General features: G+C 31.7%; 1 protein-coding gene and 1 long non-coding RNA gene across 3 annotated transcripts; one reads left to right on the top strand and one right to left on the bottom strand.

Annotated features, from left to right (window-relative positions):
• Positions 1-1,559: 1,559 nt before the first annotated feature.
• On the top strand, positions 1,560-19,863 carry LOC135134496 (INO80 complex subunit D-like). Of its 2 annotated transcripts, XM_064063193.1 has the most exons (9): positions 1,560-1,644; positions 1,694-1,791; positions 1,853-2,007; positions 2,171-2,430; positions 2,479-2,642; positions 2,693-3,091; positions 3,142-3,307; positions 11,753-11,950; positions 18,542-19,863. In XM_064063193.1, exons 3-9 carry the CDS (start codon positions 1,976-1,978, stop codon positions 18,808-18,810), a joined length of 1,488 nt encoding a protein of 495 aa, XP_063919263.1. In that variant the 5' UTR covers positions 1,560-1,644; positions 1,694-1,791; positions 1,853-1,975; the 3' UTR covers positions 18,811-19,863. The 2 variants fall into 2 exon arrangements, with proteins under 2 accessions (XP_063919263.1, XP_063919264.1); XM_064063194.1 differs by having other exon boundaries at positions 1,578-1,791; positions 18,436-18,635.
• On the bottom strand, positions 7,212-7,498 carry LOC135134069 (uncharacterized). The gene is made up of 2 exons (XR_010281226.1): positions 7,410-7,498; positions 7,212-7,360 (listed from the first exon to the last, which is right to left on the bottom strand). It is a non-coding gene; the product is annotated as an uncharacterized LOC135134069 (long non-coding RNA).
• Positions 19,864-19,913: the final 50 nt, after the last annotated feature.

Below are 19,913 nucleotides of genomic sequence, written 5' to 3'. Positions count from 1 at the left end.
TTTACAAGCTGAAAGAACTGATTTACCAATGAGATACTTGTTATTAGAGCTACTGTAGATATATATATACAGTGTGTTATTGAAAGGTACGTACAACAAAATGGACAGTTCTTCGCGAAGTCTAAGAAGTCGGAAAAACTTATTTTATCTTATCAAAATTTTAAGGGGAAAATTAACCCTTATCCAATCTTTTTAGACGCTACTGAAGGATTATTAGGTAAAATTAATTAATTTTAGTAAACCCTAGCAACTGTAACAATAAAACTTTTGTCAAGACTAAATGTTGCTATAGAAACGAAAGATGATCTTTTTATCAGAGGCGTACAACGAATTTGGACATAAATTTTAATAATTTTTATCTCTAAAAGGAGAACACTTTTACCTGAACTTTTTTTAACTTTATGCACCCATACTTCGAGACCAATTGCCCATTTTATTTTGTACGTACCTTTCAATAACAGGCTGTATATAACAGACGCTACTACAAAACTAAGTAATTATAAAATTCGTTAGAAGTATATAACATGTATTATTGCACCTACTAAAAAATCTTATCTTGCTGAAGCAAAAACAAAAGACTGTCTCTATATGTACATTGCATTTCTTCTTCATATTCTTAGATCCTTTACAGTCCTCAAAAATTCTATCCTCATTTAAGTATCAAAAGATTTCTTTAGAGATTCTATAATATTCTTTGATATCAATCCAATTAAGTTACCAGTTCTTTGTTTTCAATACTAGTTCTTAAAATGATTTAATATAAAGTGCTATCATGAAAAACGTTCTCAAGTTGATGCTGGACGAATGAGTTGCCTTTTTCTTCGTTTGCTGCCCTCAATAAGGAATGAGAAAAGTAGGCAAAATCCCATCCCATTCCATCCAAAGTGCTGGCCTGGATAAAAAGAACTGACAAATTGTCCATCCCTTAATTAAATTTGAGAAAAAGTTTGCAATTGTTAATATCTATTTATGCAATAATTAATTCAAATTAACAGGCGGTTTTCCAGTAGAATGTAAACCACAAATCAACTTATTGTATAAAAATTTGTTAAAGAAATACAATAAGTAGTGCCATACTGTGGTCGTCTGGTAGTGCATTAAATTTAAATCAAGGATAAATGTTTATTGTTTGGTTAAATTTTATAGTTACTTCAGTGATAAAAGCAAAAAAAAAATCGGTCTTTAATATAGAACATGGAATGATATTAATTTACTAAAAAAAAATTAGCGGTAACTTCATGCAATTAAAATCTAGCTATTATATGTAGTTATCACTGGTTATATCAGTATATTATAGTGGACATTGTCAAGTTTCGTTAGTGGTGGCATCTATTCAGCTTTTAGGAAACTAATATATTTATTGCAGATTTTTATAATTGTTGGCTGTTTGAATATGTATAATTATTATTATTTTTAACAAAAACTGAAATACTAGGTAGTTGCTAAAAGATTGCAATACAATTATTACAAAAAAAATCAAATAATACTATCTAGACGAGCTAGGGAATTTTGTTATACTGTAGTCTTGGGTTGGTACTGTAATTGGCACTAATGGTTTTTATAGTTTTTGTCATTTGTCAAACAAAACATATTAAAGTTTATTACAATTTTTACCATAATCCTCTCTAATTAATTTTTTATTTCGTAAGAAATCAACTAATATTTTTTTATTTTATATATTTTAATTTACTAGGTGCTTTGTATGTGCATTTATGTCACATTTTTTTTTCAAGTCATAACCTTATATGACCTGTCAAGTAAACTCTTACTAAATAAGCTGATTATGTTGTGGTAAATTGAATTAACCCTTGATATCAACAATAAATAATATTAATAAATGCTTATTTTTTAGATTGATAGGCGTTTCAAATTCGTTCATGATAACTACAGGAAGTTTGATGGCAAAACATTAATGTAATTTGTAATGGTAGTAAAATGTACATAAACAGTTGTTATTTCACTTAAAAACCGTAAGATGTTCAATTCAGGGATTAAAGGAAATCAAAGGTAAAGTCACTGAACAGCAACAAAGAAAATTTCACATATCGATAAACTTTTATGTGTGCTGTAGAAGAAATGGAAACTTCCGCTTTAAGTCAAATTCGTAGTGATTCACTCACTGTATATCATACATGTAAGTCATAATTGTGATGAATTTACCTTGTTTCAGGTGTAACGGGTTAGTTCCACCATCATCCATAGTTAAATCTAGAACTGTAGGACAAACAAATTATTCTAAGACAGTAAAATCATTAGGGACTAAGGACACATACAATAATGCTGATAGAAAATTGGAACCGACGTTTATTAAGAACTCAATTGGTTATACGAATTCACCCATTCATTGTAACAGTGATCTGGATAGCAAGGTGAAAATTGAATTTGATGAGGAAGATATCGAAACAAAAATTATTAGTCCCAGTATTATAGGTTAGTTGTTAAACAAGCCTTTGAGTGAGGATACATTGAAAGTTTTAGGTTTAAGTGAAGAAAATGTAAAAACGCACAAATCTCCAGCTGTGAGGCCTCGTTTAAAGTGGGGAACTATCAGGGCGACCCACCATGAAACCCTGCAACGGATAGATAACATAGACGACTTTTATAACCATTATCAACACTACTGGTTTAGTGCCAGTCTTGAAGTAAACTCCCCGATATCAAACCCCCAAAAATCTAAATTTCGCATTTTCAGAGGTTCAAACTGGAAGACAGATCAAGGGAGGAACGAATAGAGATCACCAGACATGAGTTCACGAGGCATTTACAACAAATCATGCGAAGTAACGTGGGTAAACGTAACAAGTTACCAGAAGCATCGTCGCAAAGTAGTGACGCTTTAAAAGCTAGTAGTAAAAATGTGCATCAGGCCGGTTATGATAGACTGGTTGCTCCGATCGTGTGTCAAGTGGAAAACTGTCTCCTACCAGCACTGCCTTGCACCAGGCATTGTACGTTACATATTATGTTAAATACAGACCAAGTGTTGTTTGGTTATTGTACAGCCAAATTTGCTGATAACACTCAATGTTCAGTACCTGTTTTTGATATAACACACGAATTACCCCTATGTCCTGAACATGCCCGAAAAAGGGTAAGGTGAATCACCATTTGTGTACTATTACTATTATCTGTTTTGTGCAGGATAACTATAAATTATACCAAGAAGCTAAACCAAAGAAGTTACGGAAGAAAGTAAAACCTTCTGCTATGATTAGGCCGCAAAAACGCAATAAAAAGAAAAGGAAAACGATCAAAACACCAGAAACAACGACACCAAGTGCAATAATAAATATCCCTGTTACATCTGGTAAGTGCACTATTTTTGTTTATATAAGTATTTTGTATTTTATCTAATAAATTCAAAGCAGTCATTGTTCATAATGCAGTACATGAGAAGCAATTTAGATATTCCGTTTCATGTGGCAATAACTGATTTCTATTGTTTTATAATGACCCCAGCTTGGAGATAAAACTGTTTACAAAAATATATTTTAGCTTTTTAGTAGGTGTGTGTATGTAATATGAAAGGAAGTAAAATATAAACCAAGTAATTTTTATTAATTTACAGCACATAACAATAGCGCATGACCTTACTCATTGTGCCGGTCTTAATTGTGTTGAAAGTGCAATATTATTAACTAATTTTCGCTCAACAAGCGTTCATTGAGGTCTGTTGCAGATAAACTTCTTTCTACAGAGAAATTTCGTTCAGTGGAAAGTGACGTTTAATTTTTTTTTATTATTGAAAAAATAAAAGTATTGCAACAGAATGCACACGTTTTAATCAAATAATTTCAGATATACAAAATATTCAACATTTACAGGGCTTCTGCAAACTCAGTGTTTAGAATAACAACTTTTTTAATTACACAATGATTATGTTTTAATTTGACAAATAATGTAATAAACTGAAGACGAAATCCCTAATTTTGGGTATATATGACAGTGACGTTGTTTTGAAAACCGACGACTTTCCAGTGGTGGTTTTGCGCATGAACGTTCGACTTTATTTTCACGTCGTTGACACACCGTAGGACTTCTTTTTTTATAAATTATGGACATCAATAAATAGGCGTATCTTCAATTGTTACAATGCCCGAGATTCAGTCAAGTAGATCAAAGGGTTTAAATTATGTATCAGGTGTGCTCTTTTAAAGTACAGTTTCTAATAAATCGTTAATCACGCTGCTAATGGAAACGCTATTAAAATTTATTATTGTTATTACCACAACCTCGTCCAAGATACTTTATTCTAGAACAGCGTTACCACAAGAATTAATTTTTATTGCCTGATTGCTTTATTTTCAAATCAAAACCAAGAAAAACAGAATCGCACTACAAATTCATTTTTAATGTAATAATTTTTATTTACACTAAACCCAAAATACACGATCCACAAATTTTTATTTAAAAAGGACTTAGATGTTGGTATTAGAAAACGTTTTATAGGCACGCATTATGGAGATTATATTTGATCGCGAGTTTAATCACTCGTATGCTAACTTTCTTCACTGTTTTTATTTATTTGTACCGTAATCGCTCTTTACCAACTTGTGGCGGTGCAGTGTTAATTAACAAGTAAATCCTGCAGTAAAGTTCACTTTGCCGCTGTTTTTTCCAAAAAATCTGTACCTAAACGAAATATGGATCAAACTCCTCTGGTTTTAGATTTTTTGAAAGAATAATATACAGTTCAGACTCAGAGATAAAATAAAATTTGGTGATATTTTTTATGTATGTATTATTTATTTTTTTAATTGAAGAGTTTTAGTGGAGAACTGTAGTGGGTTATAATTTTTTGAGCATTTTTTAGTTCTTTTTTTTTAATATACAATGTGTCTCAATTCATCTTTGAAATGTTTATTACGTGTAAACGTTTTTTAGATCTAACTAATTTTTCGCATTAGTAACAGTTGTTTATTAAAAAATACCCCCAAATATCGAACTGTATGAAAAATCATTGATTTGAAAATGAATCTGGGAGAACTTTACAGTTATACAAATTTCAACGCTGCTTGTCAACAAATAATGAATGAAGTGGCGTTGCTATTTGAAGTGGGACATACTGTACGTTACTAAAAGTTTAACTGGCATATTTTGACCCAGTAAATTAGAAAAGTCATGTTCAAAAAAATAAAATTTTGGCACCAAAGAATTTTACCTGTTATTGTGAATAGATCTGTCTAAATATATTCATGCTGTTTAATAAAATAAAATTGCAATCAGCAGAACCCAAAGTGACAGGTCGTTAGTTATAATGTCAAATGAAGAAAATATTAAACAAATTGTATGACCGTGTTTTATTTTAGTTCAATAATTAGTGTGTGATGTGATACAGTGAAACATCCTATATTATCGTTATGCCAGTTTTCAGAAAATCCCAAGGTGTGTTCATAATAATTCTAAAATTAAAAAACGTTATCAATTTTGTTGTGGGGAAAGATTTTGATAATATCAAATATAGATCTAAAAATAGCTTTATATGAATAGCTGTGATGTCATTTCAAAAAGTAGTCGTTTGAGCAATACCGCATCTCAGCACGTATCATTCATTAAATATGTATTTAACAATATTGTGACACAACGCTTTAAACTTGATGAATTTTCTGAATAGAACGATCAAACAGATTCAGTAAATGTTTTGAACAATCTTGTATGTACTTGTAAAAAAATTATATTTAACAATATATTTAAGTGACGCAACGCATATATTGCAGGGCGTGCATAAACTATCGTAATCATAATAATAAAATACAGAAATGGAAAACCGACATTTTCATATTCTGCAAACTGTGAAACTCCACGAAAACCTGAATTTAACACATTCGTCAAAATGATTATTAACTCTAGCTAAAATTTGGGACGAAAAAAATAAAAGAAAAATAGTTTTGTTCGAAAACTGTCTAAAAAAAATCTAACAAAATTCCGTCAATTACAGTTCCATATTTTTTTGTAATACCCTCAATTAGGGCATCCGACTATTTAAATTCAATGTGATTTTTACAAAATCAGTTAAATGTAATAACGTGTTTCTAAGTTTCTAGGTTACTTTTTCAAGTCACTTACGACTCTGTTGATAAAAACTGTTCCTTACTTAATCCGATTTCTGTCTTTTTTTTTCCTCTAAAATTATAAATTAAACTTTACGTAAATATTTAGTTTAATTGTAATAATTATGAAAAATCAGGGGTTAATTTTTACTATGTTTTAATTTGAATCTATTTTTTCTATATTTTACATTCAGTCCTCCAAAACGATACCTTTCGTATACTCGCGACAACGAACAATATGACACGAGTATCAACATTCACATTCGTTTTCTACAAAAACAAGAAGATTCTCAAAAATGTACAACGAAAATATTAGATACAAGTAAGATTATTAATAAGATTAAATTCAAAAAATTGATCTCTTAGACTTCTCCTTGATAAAAAGATAAAAGTTTTAGTTCGAATGTTGATTACACGTCAAAACAATTAAGTGTTCTTGATAATTTCAAAATCAGAATAGGGGATTTAGAAAATTAACGATTGTAAACATTGTAACCAAAGATATATTGGCCAAACTCCAAACAAACCAAAATTTTCAAATAAAAAAATTGTGTAATGTGCAAAAAGTTTTTGAAATCACGATTGAGCCAAAAATTTTTAAAATTATTTAAGTTAGTAACAGTGTGAAAATTTTAAATGTTTTTAAGAACAATAAATATTTAAGAATATAAATAGGGTGTTCCATGCAGATGCTACTCCCCTATTCATCTCAAATTAATTAATTAAGTTTTCCCATGTCAATGGTGTGCGTAACGTATTGTAATGTTTGCTATTTTCGAAAAAGCAAACAAAATCTGCTTAAAAAGTCTATACTTATACACAGTAGAATTTGTAAATGTTTGTATGTACGTAATTTAGATATAATACAAAATTTCCAGTTGTTAATTAATTTAAAATAAATGTAACCATTTTTGTAAACGTCTCATAAAATTACGTTGTGACATAGGGTTATGATAGTTTGGTAAATAAAAGCACAAGAAAAATACGTTTATGTTATAAAATTAGTAGTAACATTGTCTTAACTATGCAGAATGTGCTGATAATATTTTTGAAAGTGAATTTTAGCTTATTTTGTTATTATTACCCGATAGGAAACTAGGGAATTGTTATAGGATATGATTTATTCAACAAATTTTTAAGTATCCGTCATCAAACTATTAATGGGGGCGATCAGACAACTTTTATTTAGCATTTACTATCTACACGATGTTCCTAAAATTACTTGTTTTAATAAAATCATGAACAAACGACAGATAGGCAGAAACGGGTACTTGTTCATACTCAAGGCACAATGAAACGTCGAGAAAACACTAAAAGTTGAATGTCATAAACAGTTTTACATATCACCTAATGATGTACTTGAAAAACTAAGGCACCTATGAACCTGGACGTTTTTTTTCCGAACAGACGGTATACGCAGAGCAGAAAATACTTATCTTAGGTGTCGACGGAGGTATAAAAAATTTTGCATCATCGCGTCTCCTGGCATATCAAATAAACATTATTTCTTATCTAATACTCGTAATTACAAAATATTTATTTATCCTCATTATGATGGGATTTTAAAGCTACGCAACGTCCAAAATAATCTCCATCTCTCTCTAATCCTTTTAAATTTAATTAATACCAACGTATTAGCAAGTAACAATAAAGAACATGTAGCAGTGAACCCAAACTGCTAAAAAGCTCGTGTAAGGAATACAGACGTCTCGATGCAATTTTTGTGAGTTACAAAGATGACAGTATTATTAAGGTAGTAGGATTTTTATATATAATTACCCGAGCGAGGAAAACTTAAATAATTTCAAAGTGTGAAACACAAGTACTTGCTGAAATCACAAAAGTACCAATAGATAAAGTGAACTATTTTTTTTATGATATTGAATTAAACTTTTCAACCATCGAATTGACACAGTTATACCTGATGTAGTAACCGCGACTCTCGTCCTATTTATTTTTCTCGTATTTTTTCAATGGGAAGTTGCAACAGCGTAGTGAAAGCTACTAATGTATTATGGGGTATTAATCATAGCGACTCGTGTATCAATCACCCGTGTATCACTGCTAAAGCCGATATAATTTAAAATTTTCAAGTAATTCGTAGTTGCATAGTCGAAGTTTAGTGATTGGCTAAAACCAGAACGCAACATTTCGTCCAAATATTTTTGTAATTATGTTTATATGTACATATTTATACTGTTTCAGTGTCAAAGTAGAAGATGGTTGTAAATTTTAAATTAGGCCCACAATACTCAGGCTTAACTTGAATCAGTAAATCATAATTTTAAATGTAATTTATCAATTATTTTGGTGTTACTTCTGCTTATGCTTATGAAAGTAGACACTTTCCGTGTTGTATGTATTTATATAAATACATATTACGTAAACGTTGAACCTTATCAACGTTGTACATTATCATTATCGTTGCTAGGAGTACATGCTTGAAATTTATTAATAAAAATTGGTCGAAGGTTATTTCGACAGAACTTCCCTCGTAGTTCCTGATCAAATAAATTCACGCATTCATTAATTTTTTGAGTCACGCTGTATATTCAAATCCAAAAAATATGAAAGGAATGATAAATTCCAAGGACAGACTCATCATATTTTGTACAATTTAAATAGAATTTATTTGGCAAAATCTTGAGCTGACGTCATCAATTTTTTGGAGGGGATAAGTAAATATATTTTGATGAAACATTTATCATGCTTATCATAAATGTAAAACATTTGCAAGATTTCAAAGCATTCGGTTGTGCAGATCCAAAAGTACATAATTGCAAAATGTTTTATAATTTTGATTTTTTTTTTTTTTTTTAATCTGGACGTTTCAGATAAAAACTCAATACGGAATCATAAACTACATACATATGTAGGACTGTGTTATTTCATGCAATTTAAAACCCATTTACTATGTACAAATTTGAAGTGACGTCATCACTTTATTAGTGGGAATCATTAGACCAATTTTGATTAGCGTTTTACCATCTACATGATATTCCTAATATAAATACAAAATTTGACAACCATCGGTCCAGTACTTTCGGAGATTATCTGTCCAACAAAAATCTGGACGGCAGACAGACAGAAGACAGACAGATAGACGGAAACGAGAGACTTATTTCTTCGTACTCTAAGGGACATGAAATGTTGAGAAAAAAAAAAGAGAGGGTCGGCTGACGGACTCGATTACAATACTTCCTTCGCTTACGCGCGGGAAGTAAAAAAATTGAAAATCATTGTATTCACATGTAACGCTAAATTAACCTTTGGACTAAATGCATCAGTCAATTAAAGCAGTACTTTAACCGTATTTTTTTATTAAAAAAAATCCCTTGAATATGTGAACGTAAATTCCTTTTTGGTTTTATACTTGTCGAGAAACATTATTAATTTTATGAAATTCATATAATTATCAGTGTACAAACGTATAAGTAATAATTGAGTTTAGGCAGACTGTTCTAAAAATATCCTGAAAAGTAAATAAATAAGAGAATTTCGATAAACATGTCTTTGAAGGTGTCTAATGTCTCATGGGTAAAATTGTTTGTTAACTGATTTTATTATCACTACAAAAACGGAATTAGTACATAGCTATTCCATTATGCAACAGTTCCTGTACATTAATTGAAAATCCTTGATGTTAAGTTAATTACTCCATATGATTAAATGCGCATAAATGGTATTTAAACAAAAAAATCACATTAGCTTCAGCGCTAATAAGAGTAATAAGTACCATCCAGCGACGACGTTTACTGGTTCGATGATAATCGAATTATTGTGGTTGGAAAATTTTATAACGATTTTATTTTTCAAGTTTTTAACAATCAGTGGCGTGGCCGACTATTTATTTGATTAAAAATTACTAAAATAGGAAAGTATAAGTTATAGGGTTCGCCGAAGTAAAACGTTATATTGATTTTACAAAATACAAAGCATTGAAACTTATGAACAAACAGTTTTCACGATTCCTTATTTACTTGGCGCTTTACAGCTCGTAGAAAATGCAGGTTTCCTTTTTACTTCTGCGTGTCTTTTGTCGTATGTCAGGTAGTCGCCGAAACTATAGCAACTAACATTAATTTAGAGACTGCAAGACTTATAGATCGATTCTGTAACTTGTTATGTTAATAACATTCTGCTATCACTATGTAAACACAGCTAACATTATGTTGTTGCTATGTAATAACATATTTAACATAAATTGCAATTCGTTAAGCTTGTTTCTGTTATGTTAATAACATTATGTTATTAAAATACTCTGTAAAATAACAGAGACATTTGAGTCAATGTTATTAACATAATACGCTTATTTTAACGTTTATTAATTAATAATATCGCAAATTTGACTGCGGTGGCAAAAGAAGTTAAAATGGCAGAAGTGGATGATTTTCTACCCGTCTTCGGTTATTTATTATTAGAAGACGAAATTCAACGATAAGTCTTTCATATCATAGTATTACTAAAAATATAACAATGCATGTATTATAGGAACAGGATGAGAATGCGGCGGAGGGAACTTCGCGACAATCAAAAACCCTTTGAAAGTTTAACAGAGACGGAATTTAGAAAGTCCTTTCGTTTCAGCAAAAATCTGACCCGTTTCTTACTGCAGAGGTTGCAACCTCATTTGGGAAATCTACGTGCCAATGGTATTCCTGGATACTTAAAAATTTTAGCCACATTGAACTTCTTAGACCATGGCTCATACCAACACTGCTTAGGAAAGGAATGTCTTCTTCTACTGCCATGAGTCAGCCATCGGTTAGCAGGACCATGGTAGAAGGAGACATGGTATAGGCATACGCATCTGGTGTGACGTCAACTGGGGTGAAATTAGCGCGAAATTTAAAATACAATTCGCCATCCGACAACTAATTGACGTATTGGACAGAGCAATGACAACTCAAGCTGAAATTCCCTAGACTTCCCTAGCGAAGCTCACAAGAGTCACAAGGTCGTTGATGCCACCTAACGTCACAAATGGATGCGCAGACCATTTTTAAATTGGTACATCGGATGCCTATACCATGTCTCCTTCTACCATGAGCAGGACCATGACTCAAATTTGTCGCCTAATTAGTGAAATTTTAATGCCTCTCTTTTACGAAAAAACAAATTTTCGTGATGTAATTATTTGTTTGACAGTGACAGATGATGAAAATGGTATCATTACTTCGAAAAATAACATTTTCGGACAAATGACACATCTGTTATTTAAATACTAACATAACGGTTTAGAGAATACGACATTTCTTGTTTTATGTTAACGTCGTGATAACATAGCAATTTTAATAACAGAAATTTAAAATAACATAATGTTAACTGATTGTTACAGAATCGACCTATTAACTAAGATTTTTTATTCATCCTGTCCCGAAATTTGGTGACGTCATCTTAAAAATCATTACATAATTCAAAAGAAAAATTCCCGTCACGACAAAATTTCTTACAATAAAACTATGAGTATCGAATCAGTACACAATGAATTGAAAATATTTTTTTTTAACTTTTTAAATGACTGCACATTGTGAGAAACTTTAAACGAGGAGTGAGAAATTGAGAAATTTCCATTCGTGTGAAATGTGCCAATTACTCGGTCTGTAATATGTTGTTACAGATTTTTTATTCTTATGTAACTAATATTAATTAATATCCTCTCGTGTGACGAAAGGTGCTTATCACTATTTATTTCTTTCCAGAAGTTGGTGAAATTGTGCACGAAGATTCTCCTGAATTGGAAGAAGATATGCATATGGTTGATCAAGTACTGGGGCTAAATGAATCTGATGCTTTAGAACAAGTATTAGAAACGCAAGCGTCTCATTTATTAGAAGAAACTGATATCAGTACGGTACTTAGTACGATACAAGTGGACGAATTTAGTGACTTCTTTACAGGTATGTAGTATTTCTAAGTAGAAACATTGCTTTAAAACAGGTTTTTTTTTTAATTTCAACACATAAAATCCAGTTTTTTTTTTTGTAACAAAGTATGTCTGCAGTTACATGTACAGCATCCATCATCAGACTTTTAATCAAACGTAATCCAAAAATAAAAACCTGTTTTAGAACAATAAACTAATTGATTTTATAAACGAGCTAAAAAATTCAAACAAGGTTTAGAAACAATGACGTTTAAATGACCCAGAAAAATTCAAAACTCGTGCCAGAATATGCCATATAGCAAATAAGCCATAACAATTTAGCTCCAAAATAATAAATATACATATATATATTTACCAATGCCATTATATTATTTATTACATAATTCCGTTAGTGTATAACACATATAACGATACAATTATAATAATAGTTATTTATCAAGGCATAGAAGTTACTCTTTTTTTTTATATCGAATATGAAGTGTATTAGCCGAGGCTAATAATAATAATCATATGAGGTATAAAAAAGAACTTTATGCCGCAATAAATATTAATTTTTTTCCGAAATCGCAATATCTACTTTGCAACTGTTGCAGATTTTTCTGCAAGCAAAAATAATTAAGGGTGCAAAAAAAGGTATATTTTATACTTACGTTTAAAACGGCCAATTAAATGAGTAACTTATTGGAGGTTATGTGGGTACGCATTGGCATTGGTTGGGATGCGACGTTGCAAGATCACGCGCAAATTAAATTAACAAATTATATTTATAAAAATAATAAATCGGATGTATTTCTAATAACTGAGAAAAAGGGTTAATAAAGCGTATACAGTTATTGCTAAAACGAAAAATTTACTGCCTTATAAAATGCATTGATTAAATACATATAGATAGACCCATGCTATTGTTTGGAGCGAACAGGCCAACGGCCGGCGAACAAGAGATGGCGCACCAACAGTCGGCCGTCAAACGCCGGCGAAAAGCTTGGACACCAATCGCGCGCGTAGATAACCCAAATCACAGCAACAATACATTTAATAAAGCTACCACTCGACAGGGGGCGACGAAAACAATGTGTAAAAATCTCTTAGTAACCATTTATATAATTTGCAACGTTGCCAGATGAGCCTAGCACAACTTTGCCGTTATTTCTAGTCGATTAGATTTTATTTCGTTTAAAAGTTTCTGGTGAATAAATGGAATTATTATAATGAATAAACAATACAAACAAATTATTACTTGTTATTTTAAATACTTGTTAGTGTTGATGAAAACATAAATGGTAATTAAAGTTATTCTAAATACGGTCCGGTCCGGTAGCTCAAATTTTACAGTACGAGTGATATGTTTCAGGACGAGTAGGTAGCCGAGTCTTTAATTTCGAAACGAGTACTGCGAAAAGAGTTACCGGACGTATGTTGTTATGTATTTTATTTCATACTGTCAACATACTTTTTTATTCGATAAAATTATTATTATTTTGAGAAAAAATCCAAATCGAGTCACTTTTTCTGACATCGTTAGCAACCGCTCTTTGGTAAATGCGTCGTCTTCGTTGATTCACTATTAAAGTCTCTCCAATTGGTTACAATCGTCCGACTTGTCAAAAGGGAAAATATCAAAAGATGTCACCCCCTTCGGGAGTTACAGGAACCTGTAATTAGTCCGTTTTGCCACGCGCCAAAACAGTTTGTGCTTGAATTGATATTATCAAAATGTCCAAAAAATATTGCTCTGTGCCTGCTTGTGGGGTAATCAAGGATCCTAGAGATCACAAAATAATGTACAGATTCCCTTCAAACACTGTGAACAAATGGTTGTGGTGTAAAAAGGTTTTTAATGCTACAAGTAGGTACCCCAACATGAATCTTTTACCTAAGGGAATATATAGTCATTAAAACCATTTCAGGTGATAATATTGCCAATAATTTATACACTTGTGGTAAACACTTTTGAGAGAAGTTGTTATTATTCAAATAAAAGACTAATAAACTCGGCTCTGTTCCTACTTTGTTCCTCCATGGTTCCAAGTCACCGCTACCTGTTCCTACTTCTTCAAGCTACCCAGCAAGCACTAAACGTGATCCAGAATGCAGCTTCATAATTCCTGAGACACATTCCGGTAACAATGTAAACACCTCAAAGAAAAATTTTCCTACTGCATATCCCTTTGAAGACCATCCACGCACATGGCGTTGTGACTTTGGCACCGGTACCGAAATTTTGCCTCTTTTTCAAGTAAAAACCGAAATACATGATGTCAAATTGTGTCAAAAAGTCAGACCATGACAGACATTTAGCTGACATTACAGATTCCTTTCCCTCCCGACGTATGCGCCCTCACATGTCACATTTAAGGGATTGGAGAGACTTTAATAGTGAATCAACGAAGACGACGGGTAAATGTTTTAATTTGTTTATTCGTGCAAATCAGCATCATATGTTTAAACACATAGTACTTATAACACTTTACAGGACTTATTGTTTTGTATAATCCGACTCGATGGACGAATGTTTTGTGCAATCCGTCTCGAAGGACCAATGTTTGTGCAACTCGGCTCGTCCTACCAGTATTTTTTGTAATCTGGTTGATACGACAAAGTGATACCGAATTGTACTTTGATATTGCTCCAATGACTTTTGTTTTATTGCGTGCGAGATAATAGACAGCGTTCGGTTTCGATGTTTAATACAGGAGGTTACAAAAATACTAAATTTACATTTGTATTTACAATAACAGGTAAAGCAAAAGAGACCCAAAAGGGTCAGTGGCCGCTTCCGGAAATGGAACACTTGTCCTTTTTGGCTCAATTTTATCGGACTTGTCCGTTTTTTTGATTTTACCGGAATCGTTCGATCCAGTAAAACGTCAAACTTGACATAGTATAAAGTAAAATAAATAAATTTTATTCAATTTTGACATGTAAACAAACGTTTATTTTGCCGTCAGTAGGCCACTAAAGCTTTGGTTTATCCGGTAGCACCATAAAATTTTTAAACCGCTAGCGAAATAAAATTTTTATTTTGCTGTTTTAAAACCATGGTTACCATTTCTGTAATTTCTCCAATGTCTTGCTGCTCTTTCCATCTAAGGAACTTTTGATACACTTTCTGATTTGCTCTTTTTTGGGAGCAAGTTTTGCCGTTGGAATCTTGCATGATTTTGCAATTTTTCGATAATTTTAGTTTGTTTAAAATAAACAAACACCGTCGCCAGAGTCACATACTACACACACACACCTGATATTGTAACCTAAATTCTACGCATATAAAACTTTTATTTGGTCGCTGTCAATTCTGACGTTTCTCGAATGTGAACTTTGAATCACCAATTTTTTCACAATTTGGGACTTGGGGTTGTCAAAATTGAATAAAAGTTTGTATTACACTCGCGGTTAAAATGAATGTGTAACTCGTGGTCTTAAGGCGCTCGCGGCATACGCCGCTCTCGCCTTAAACTGGCCGCTCATTAAACATTCACTTTAACCGCTTATATAATAAATAACTATTATGATGTAAATACAATTAAGTATATCGATAATTCACTACTGAAAATTTATTGAAATATAATTTGTGTTAAAAAAAGATTTTTGTGGTTCTATGGTTTATTAACATAATTTACTTATTTGAAATTAAATATTTTTAATACATAGCACAAGTTCTTGATATTCTTTATTTTTATTCCAAGTAATAATTGTGTTTCCTTTAGTTTTAATCAAGAAAATTTTTCGGTTATTATCTAACATACTTTTGTACATTAAGAAACTCCATTCCACGTCACAGGACGTTACAGGACAATATTTAAATAAATAAAGAAGTCGTTTTATGTGTTTTAAAATTCACTCTGATTTCCGGACTTTACACTTTTTGGTGTTTCACTTCGGCACAAGAACTAGTCGTATCTCAAAGAAAACAAACAGTGGAATATAGCGTATTGTACCAATATTTCATAGTAAAAATGTCTAAATTTTTTTATGAAGAGACAGACTGTTCTAGGAAACTTTACTAAATCTTTTCATTTACGAGCTTTTGAAAGACCGCCGGTCTCACTGATACTTCTTACTTGGCTCCTACGAATGAAGCGAAAAATGCACAGATTGAAAATATAGTAAATGGGGTAGTATGTATGCGTGATATGTCGTTAGACATTAAGTATTTTGCAAATAAAATTTATTTCATTGAAAACAGAAACAATAAAAAACATATCTGTACAAGTTTGGAATCGATATGGCCAGTTGTTTAGAATATGCAAATATGCTTTTGTTCGTATTTACAATTATTACGAAACAGGTTATCAAATAATCTATTTTCACATGGCGAGACTTTCAAGCGGCCGAAGAATTAAAAACCATAAATTTTCATTGAAGAAACAAACTCTTCCAAGAAAATTACCAAATCTTTTAGTTCCATTGATACCTACCTACCGAAAACGTTGCCAGACGAGCCTAACACAAATTTGCGGATATTTCTCGTCAACCAGATATTATTTCATTTAGAAGTTTCTGGTAAATAAATGGGATTATTGTAATGAACACATAAAACAAATAAATTGTGATTATTATTTGTTGTTTTAATCCATTAGACGCTTATAGGCTTATAAGTATACTTTTCTTGAAAAATCGGTATTAAATTCAGTGAAACATCTTTGTGCCTTAATTCCTATTGGTAAACTGGGATTTTGAATAGAGGTCGCAGGAAAATTTTGTATGGTTTTATGGTTTATTTACATAATTTTCTTATTTACAATGAATGTTTTTGATATATAATACAAGTTCTTGATATTATTTATTTTAATTACATTTAATAAACCATAAAACCACAAAAATCTTTTTTTAACACAAATTATATTTCAATAAATTTTCAGTAGCGAATTATCGATACACTTAATTGTATTTACATCATAAAATTTATTTATTTTACTTCATACTATGTCAAGTTTGACGTTTTACTGGATCGAACTATTCCGGTAAAATCAAAAAAACGGACAAGTCCGATAAAATTGAGCCAAAAACACGGAGGTAGAAGAGACACTCTTCTACCTCCGTGACCAAAAAGGACAAGTTTTCCATTTCCGGAAGCGGCCACTGACCCTTTTGGGTCTCTTTTGCTTTACCTGTTATTGTAAATACAAATGTAAATTTAGTACTTCTGTAACCGTCCTGTATTAAACATCGAAACCGAACGCTGTCTATTATCTCGCACGCAAGAAAACAAAGGTCCTTGGAGCAATATCAAAGTGCAATTCGGTATCACATTGTCGTATCAACCAGATTACAAAAAATACTGGTAGGACGAGCCGAGTTGCACAAACATTGGTCCTTCGAGACGGATTGCACAAAACATTCGTCCATCGAGTCGGATTATACAAAACAATAAGTCCTGTAAAGTGTTATAAGTACTATGTGTTTAAACATATGATGCTGATTTGCACGAATAAACAAATTAAAACATTTACCAAAGAGCGGTTGCTAACGATGTCAGAAAAAGTGACTCGATTTGGATTTTTTCTCAAAATAATAATAATTTTATCGAATAAAAAAGTATGTTGACAGTATGAAATAAAATACATAACAACATACGTCCGGTAACTCTTTTCGCAGTACTCGTTTCGAAATTAAAGACTCGGCTACCTACTCGTCCTGAAACATATCACTCGTACTGTAAAATTTGAGCTACCGGACCGGACCGTATTTAGAATAACTTTAATTACCATTTATGTTTTCATCAACACTAACAAGTATTTAAAATAACAAGTAATAATTTGTTTGTATTGTTTATTCATTATAATAATTCCATTTATTCACCAGAAACTTTTAAACGAAATAAAATCTAATCGACTAGAAATAACGGCAAAGTTGTGCTAGGCTCATCTGGCAACGTTGCAAATTGTATAAATGGTTACTAAGAGATTTTTACACATTGTTTTCGTCGCCCTCTGTCGAGTGGTAGCTTTATTAAATGTATTGTTGCTGTGATTTGGGTTATCTACGCGCGCGATTGGTGTCCAAGCTTTTCGCCGGCGTTTGACGGCCGACTGTTGGTGCGCCATCTCTTGTTCGCCGGCCGTTGGCCTGTTCGCTCTAAACAATAGCATGGGTCTATCTATATGTATTTAATCAATGTAAAATGTAATCATGGAGGTAGATGTAACTAATATGACAACACTGCATTTACTTCTATGTCTAGGCATAGAAACGAATTTCTGTGCCGACTTTTGAGCATAGAAAGGGCACATTATTGTGCGATTTCGGAAAAAATAATATTGTTTTCAGATTTCCCGAATTTTAGGTTCTTTTTTGTCCAAAGTTTTAATGTGACTTATTTGAACTGAGTAAAGCTGTTAATGAAAACAGTTCGTGAATGTCGTTCAATGTTTTATATACTGGGATACGTCCATGTTTTAACTACGTCCTGTTTGACCGGAAATTTTGAAATAGGCCGTTGTATCCTAAATTGACGAGGAGAATATGTTCGTGTAAACCGTTTGTTTCTGCTTCTAGAGATAAACCAAATTCAGAGCAGCTTCCATTGTCAAGGACCGCTGAAAATCGTTTTATAACATCTCTATTTGTAAGCAATTTTTATCTGATAAATAATCTGTTCCAGTTAACCGAAACGGCGAATACGAACCGTCAAGGGAGGAAGCTGAGGAATTAGAAAAAGCGTTAGCTGCGGTCGATAACGACGTGAAATCTCTAGAAAAATTAAGCCAGTCCCAGGGTTTACTAGACTCTTTATTAGACGAACATACATTGGCGGAATCGTTAGTTCAGATTCCGGATGTGTTTCACAATGGTTATACTCCATGTGGTGATAGTATGGTAGCACAAACGTCGTCCTTTCTCTTGCCTGTTGAACCACAATCTCATTCTTAATAGATAATTTGAGTATGAAGAATTTTCACCTTGACAGTACAATCTACAGTAATATAATTAAGTATAATAACTGGTATAAGTCCGTATTTTGTACATAGTAGCTCGTAGGAACGCTCATGGCAGAAAATGACCAGTGATTCCCCACATTTCGATATCGTTATCATTCTCGCTTTTTTGTTTGATTGGAAATGAAACGCTTAATATGTACCTTACGACCCTATTGATTCTACCAAAACTGTAAAGAAGTGTGAACAATCAAATTTATTTATATTAACCATTGATTTTGATCTATAGTTGAAGACTGAATAGTATTTTTAGCTCGTTAGTTTAACAAACGCAAACATTCTAAATTGTTCATGAAAACAACTGTTTGTAAAACATCACTTATAATTAATTAAGCTTCGTTTCTAGTTTATCGCATTGTTGATATTGTGAATATACCAGTTATTACTTGTGCAATTACAGGCTCTTTTTTAATAATACACACGATCGAAAATATCTAGGAGTGATGTACGTTTAAATTGGATTTTTCCTAATAATAATTGTATAGTAGTGTATGTAATTCCATTATTTTCAATGGTACACATATACTGATTTGTTTATATTCAGTTAAACCGTTATTTATTTTTTATTTATTTCCAAACAGTCCTTCATTCTACATTTGGTACTATTTATATTATTTTTATACATTATTTGTATTTTTGTTAACGTTAACGTTAACTAGAAAGTGCGATGTAGTCATTCTCGATAGGTTTGATTTTTATTTGAAAAATTCCTGTATTAGTTTTAATTCTATTGTGATTGGAAGAAAATGTAAAATAGTATTTTGTGAAACTTAAAAACGTGTTGCTCTATCATTTACTTCAATGTTTTCATTGGAACTGTAATTATGGATTTTGTACAATAATTTTAGATAGTATTTTGTAGACAATGTTGTGAATAAAAATTGATCTTGTAAAAAGTGAATTTGGAATTATATTTTATATCGCAAATCTTCCACGTCAGACACACCGCAATAAAATAAATTTAAATGAACAAAATGCTTTAAGAAGTTTGTATTGTGAAAATGGCCTTTTGTAATGATCATATTGACTTCATGATAT

The sequence above is a fragment of the Zophobas morio genome, unplaced genomic scaffold (genome assembly GCF_036711695.1).
Source record: "Zophobas morio isolate AGI-343-1 ecotype UQ-CSIRO unplaced genomic scaffold, CSIRO_AGI_Zmor_V1 ptg000023l, whole genome shotgun sequence".
In the NCBI taxonomy this organism is placed as follows: Eukaryota; Metazoa; Arthropoda; class Insecta; order Coleoptera; family Tenebrionidae; genus Zophobas; species Zophobas morio.
The sequence above is the reverse complement of the archived record's forward strand: the minus strand, read 5'-3'. Positions and strand labels throughout refer to the sequence as shown.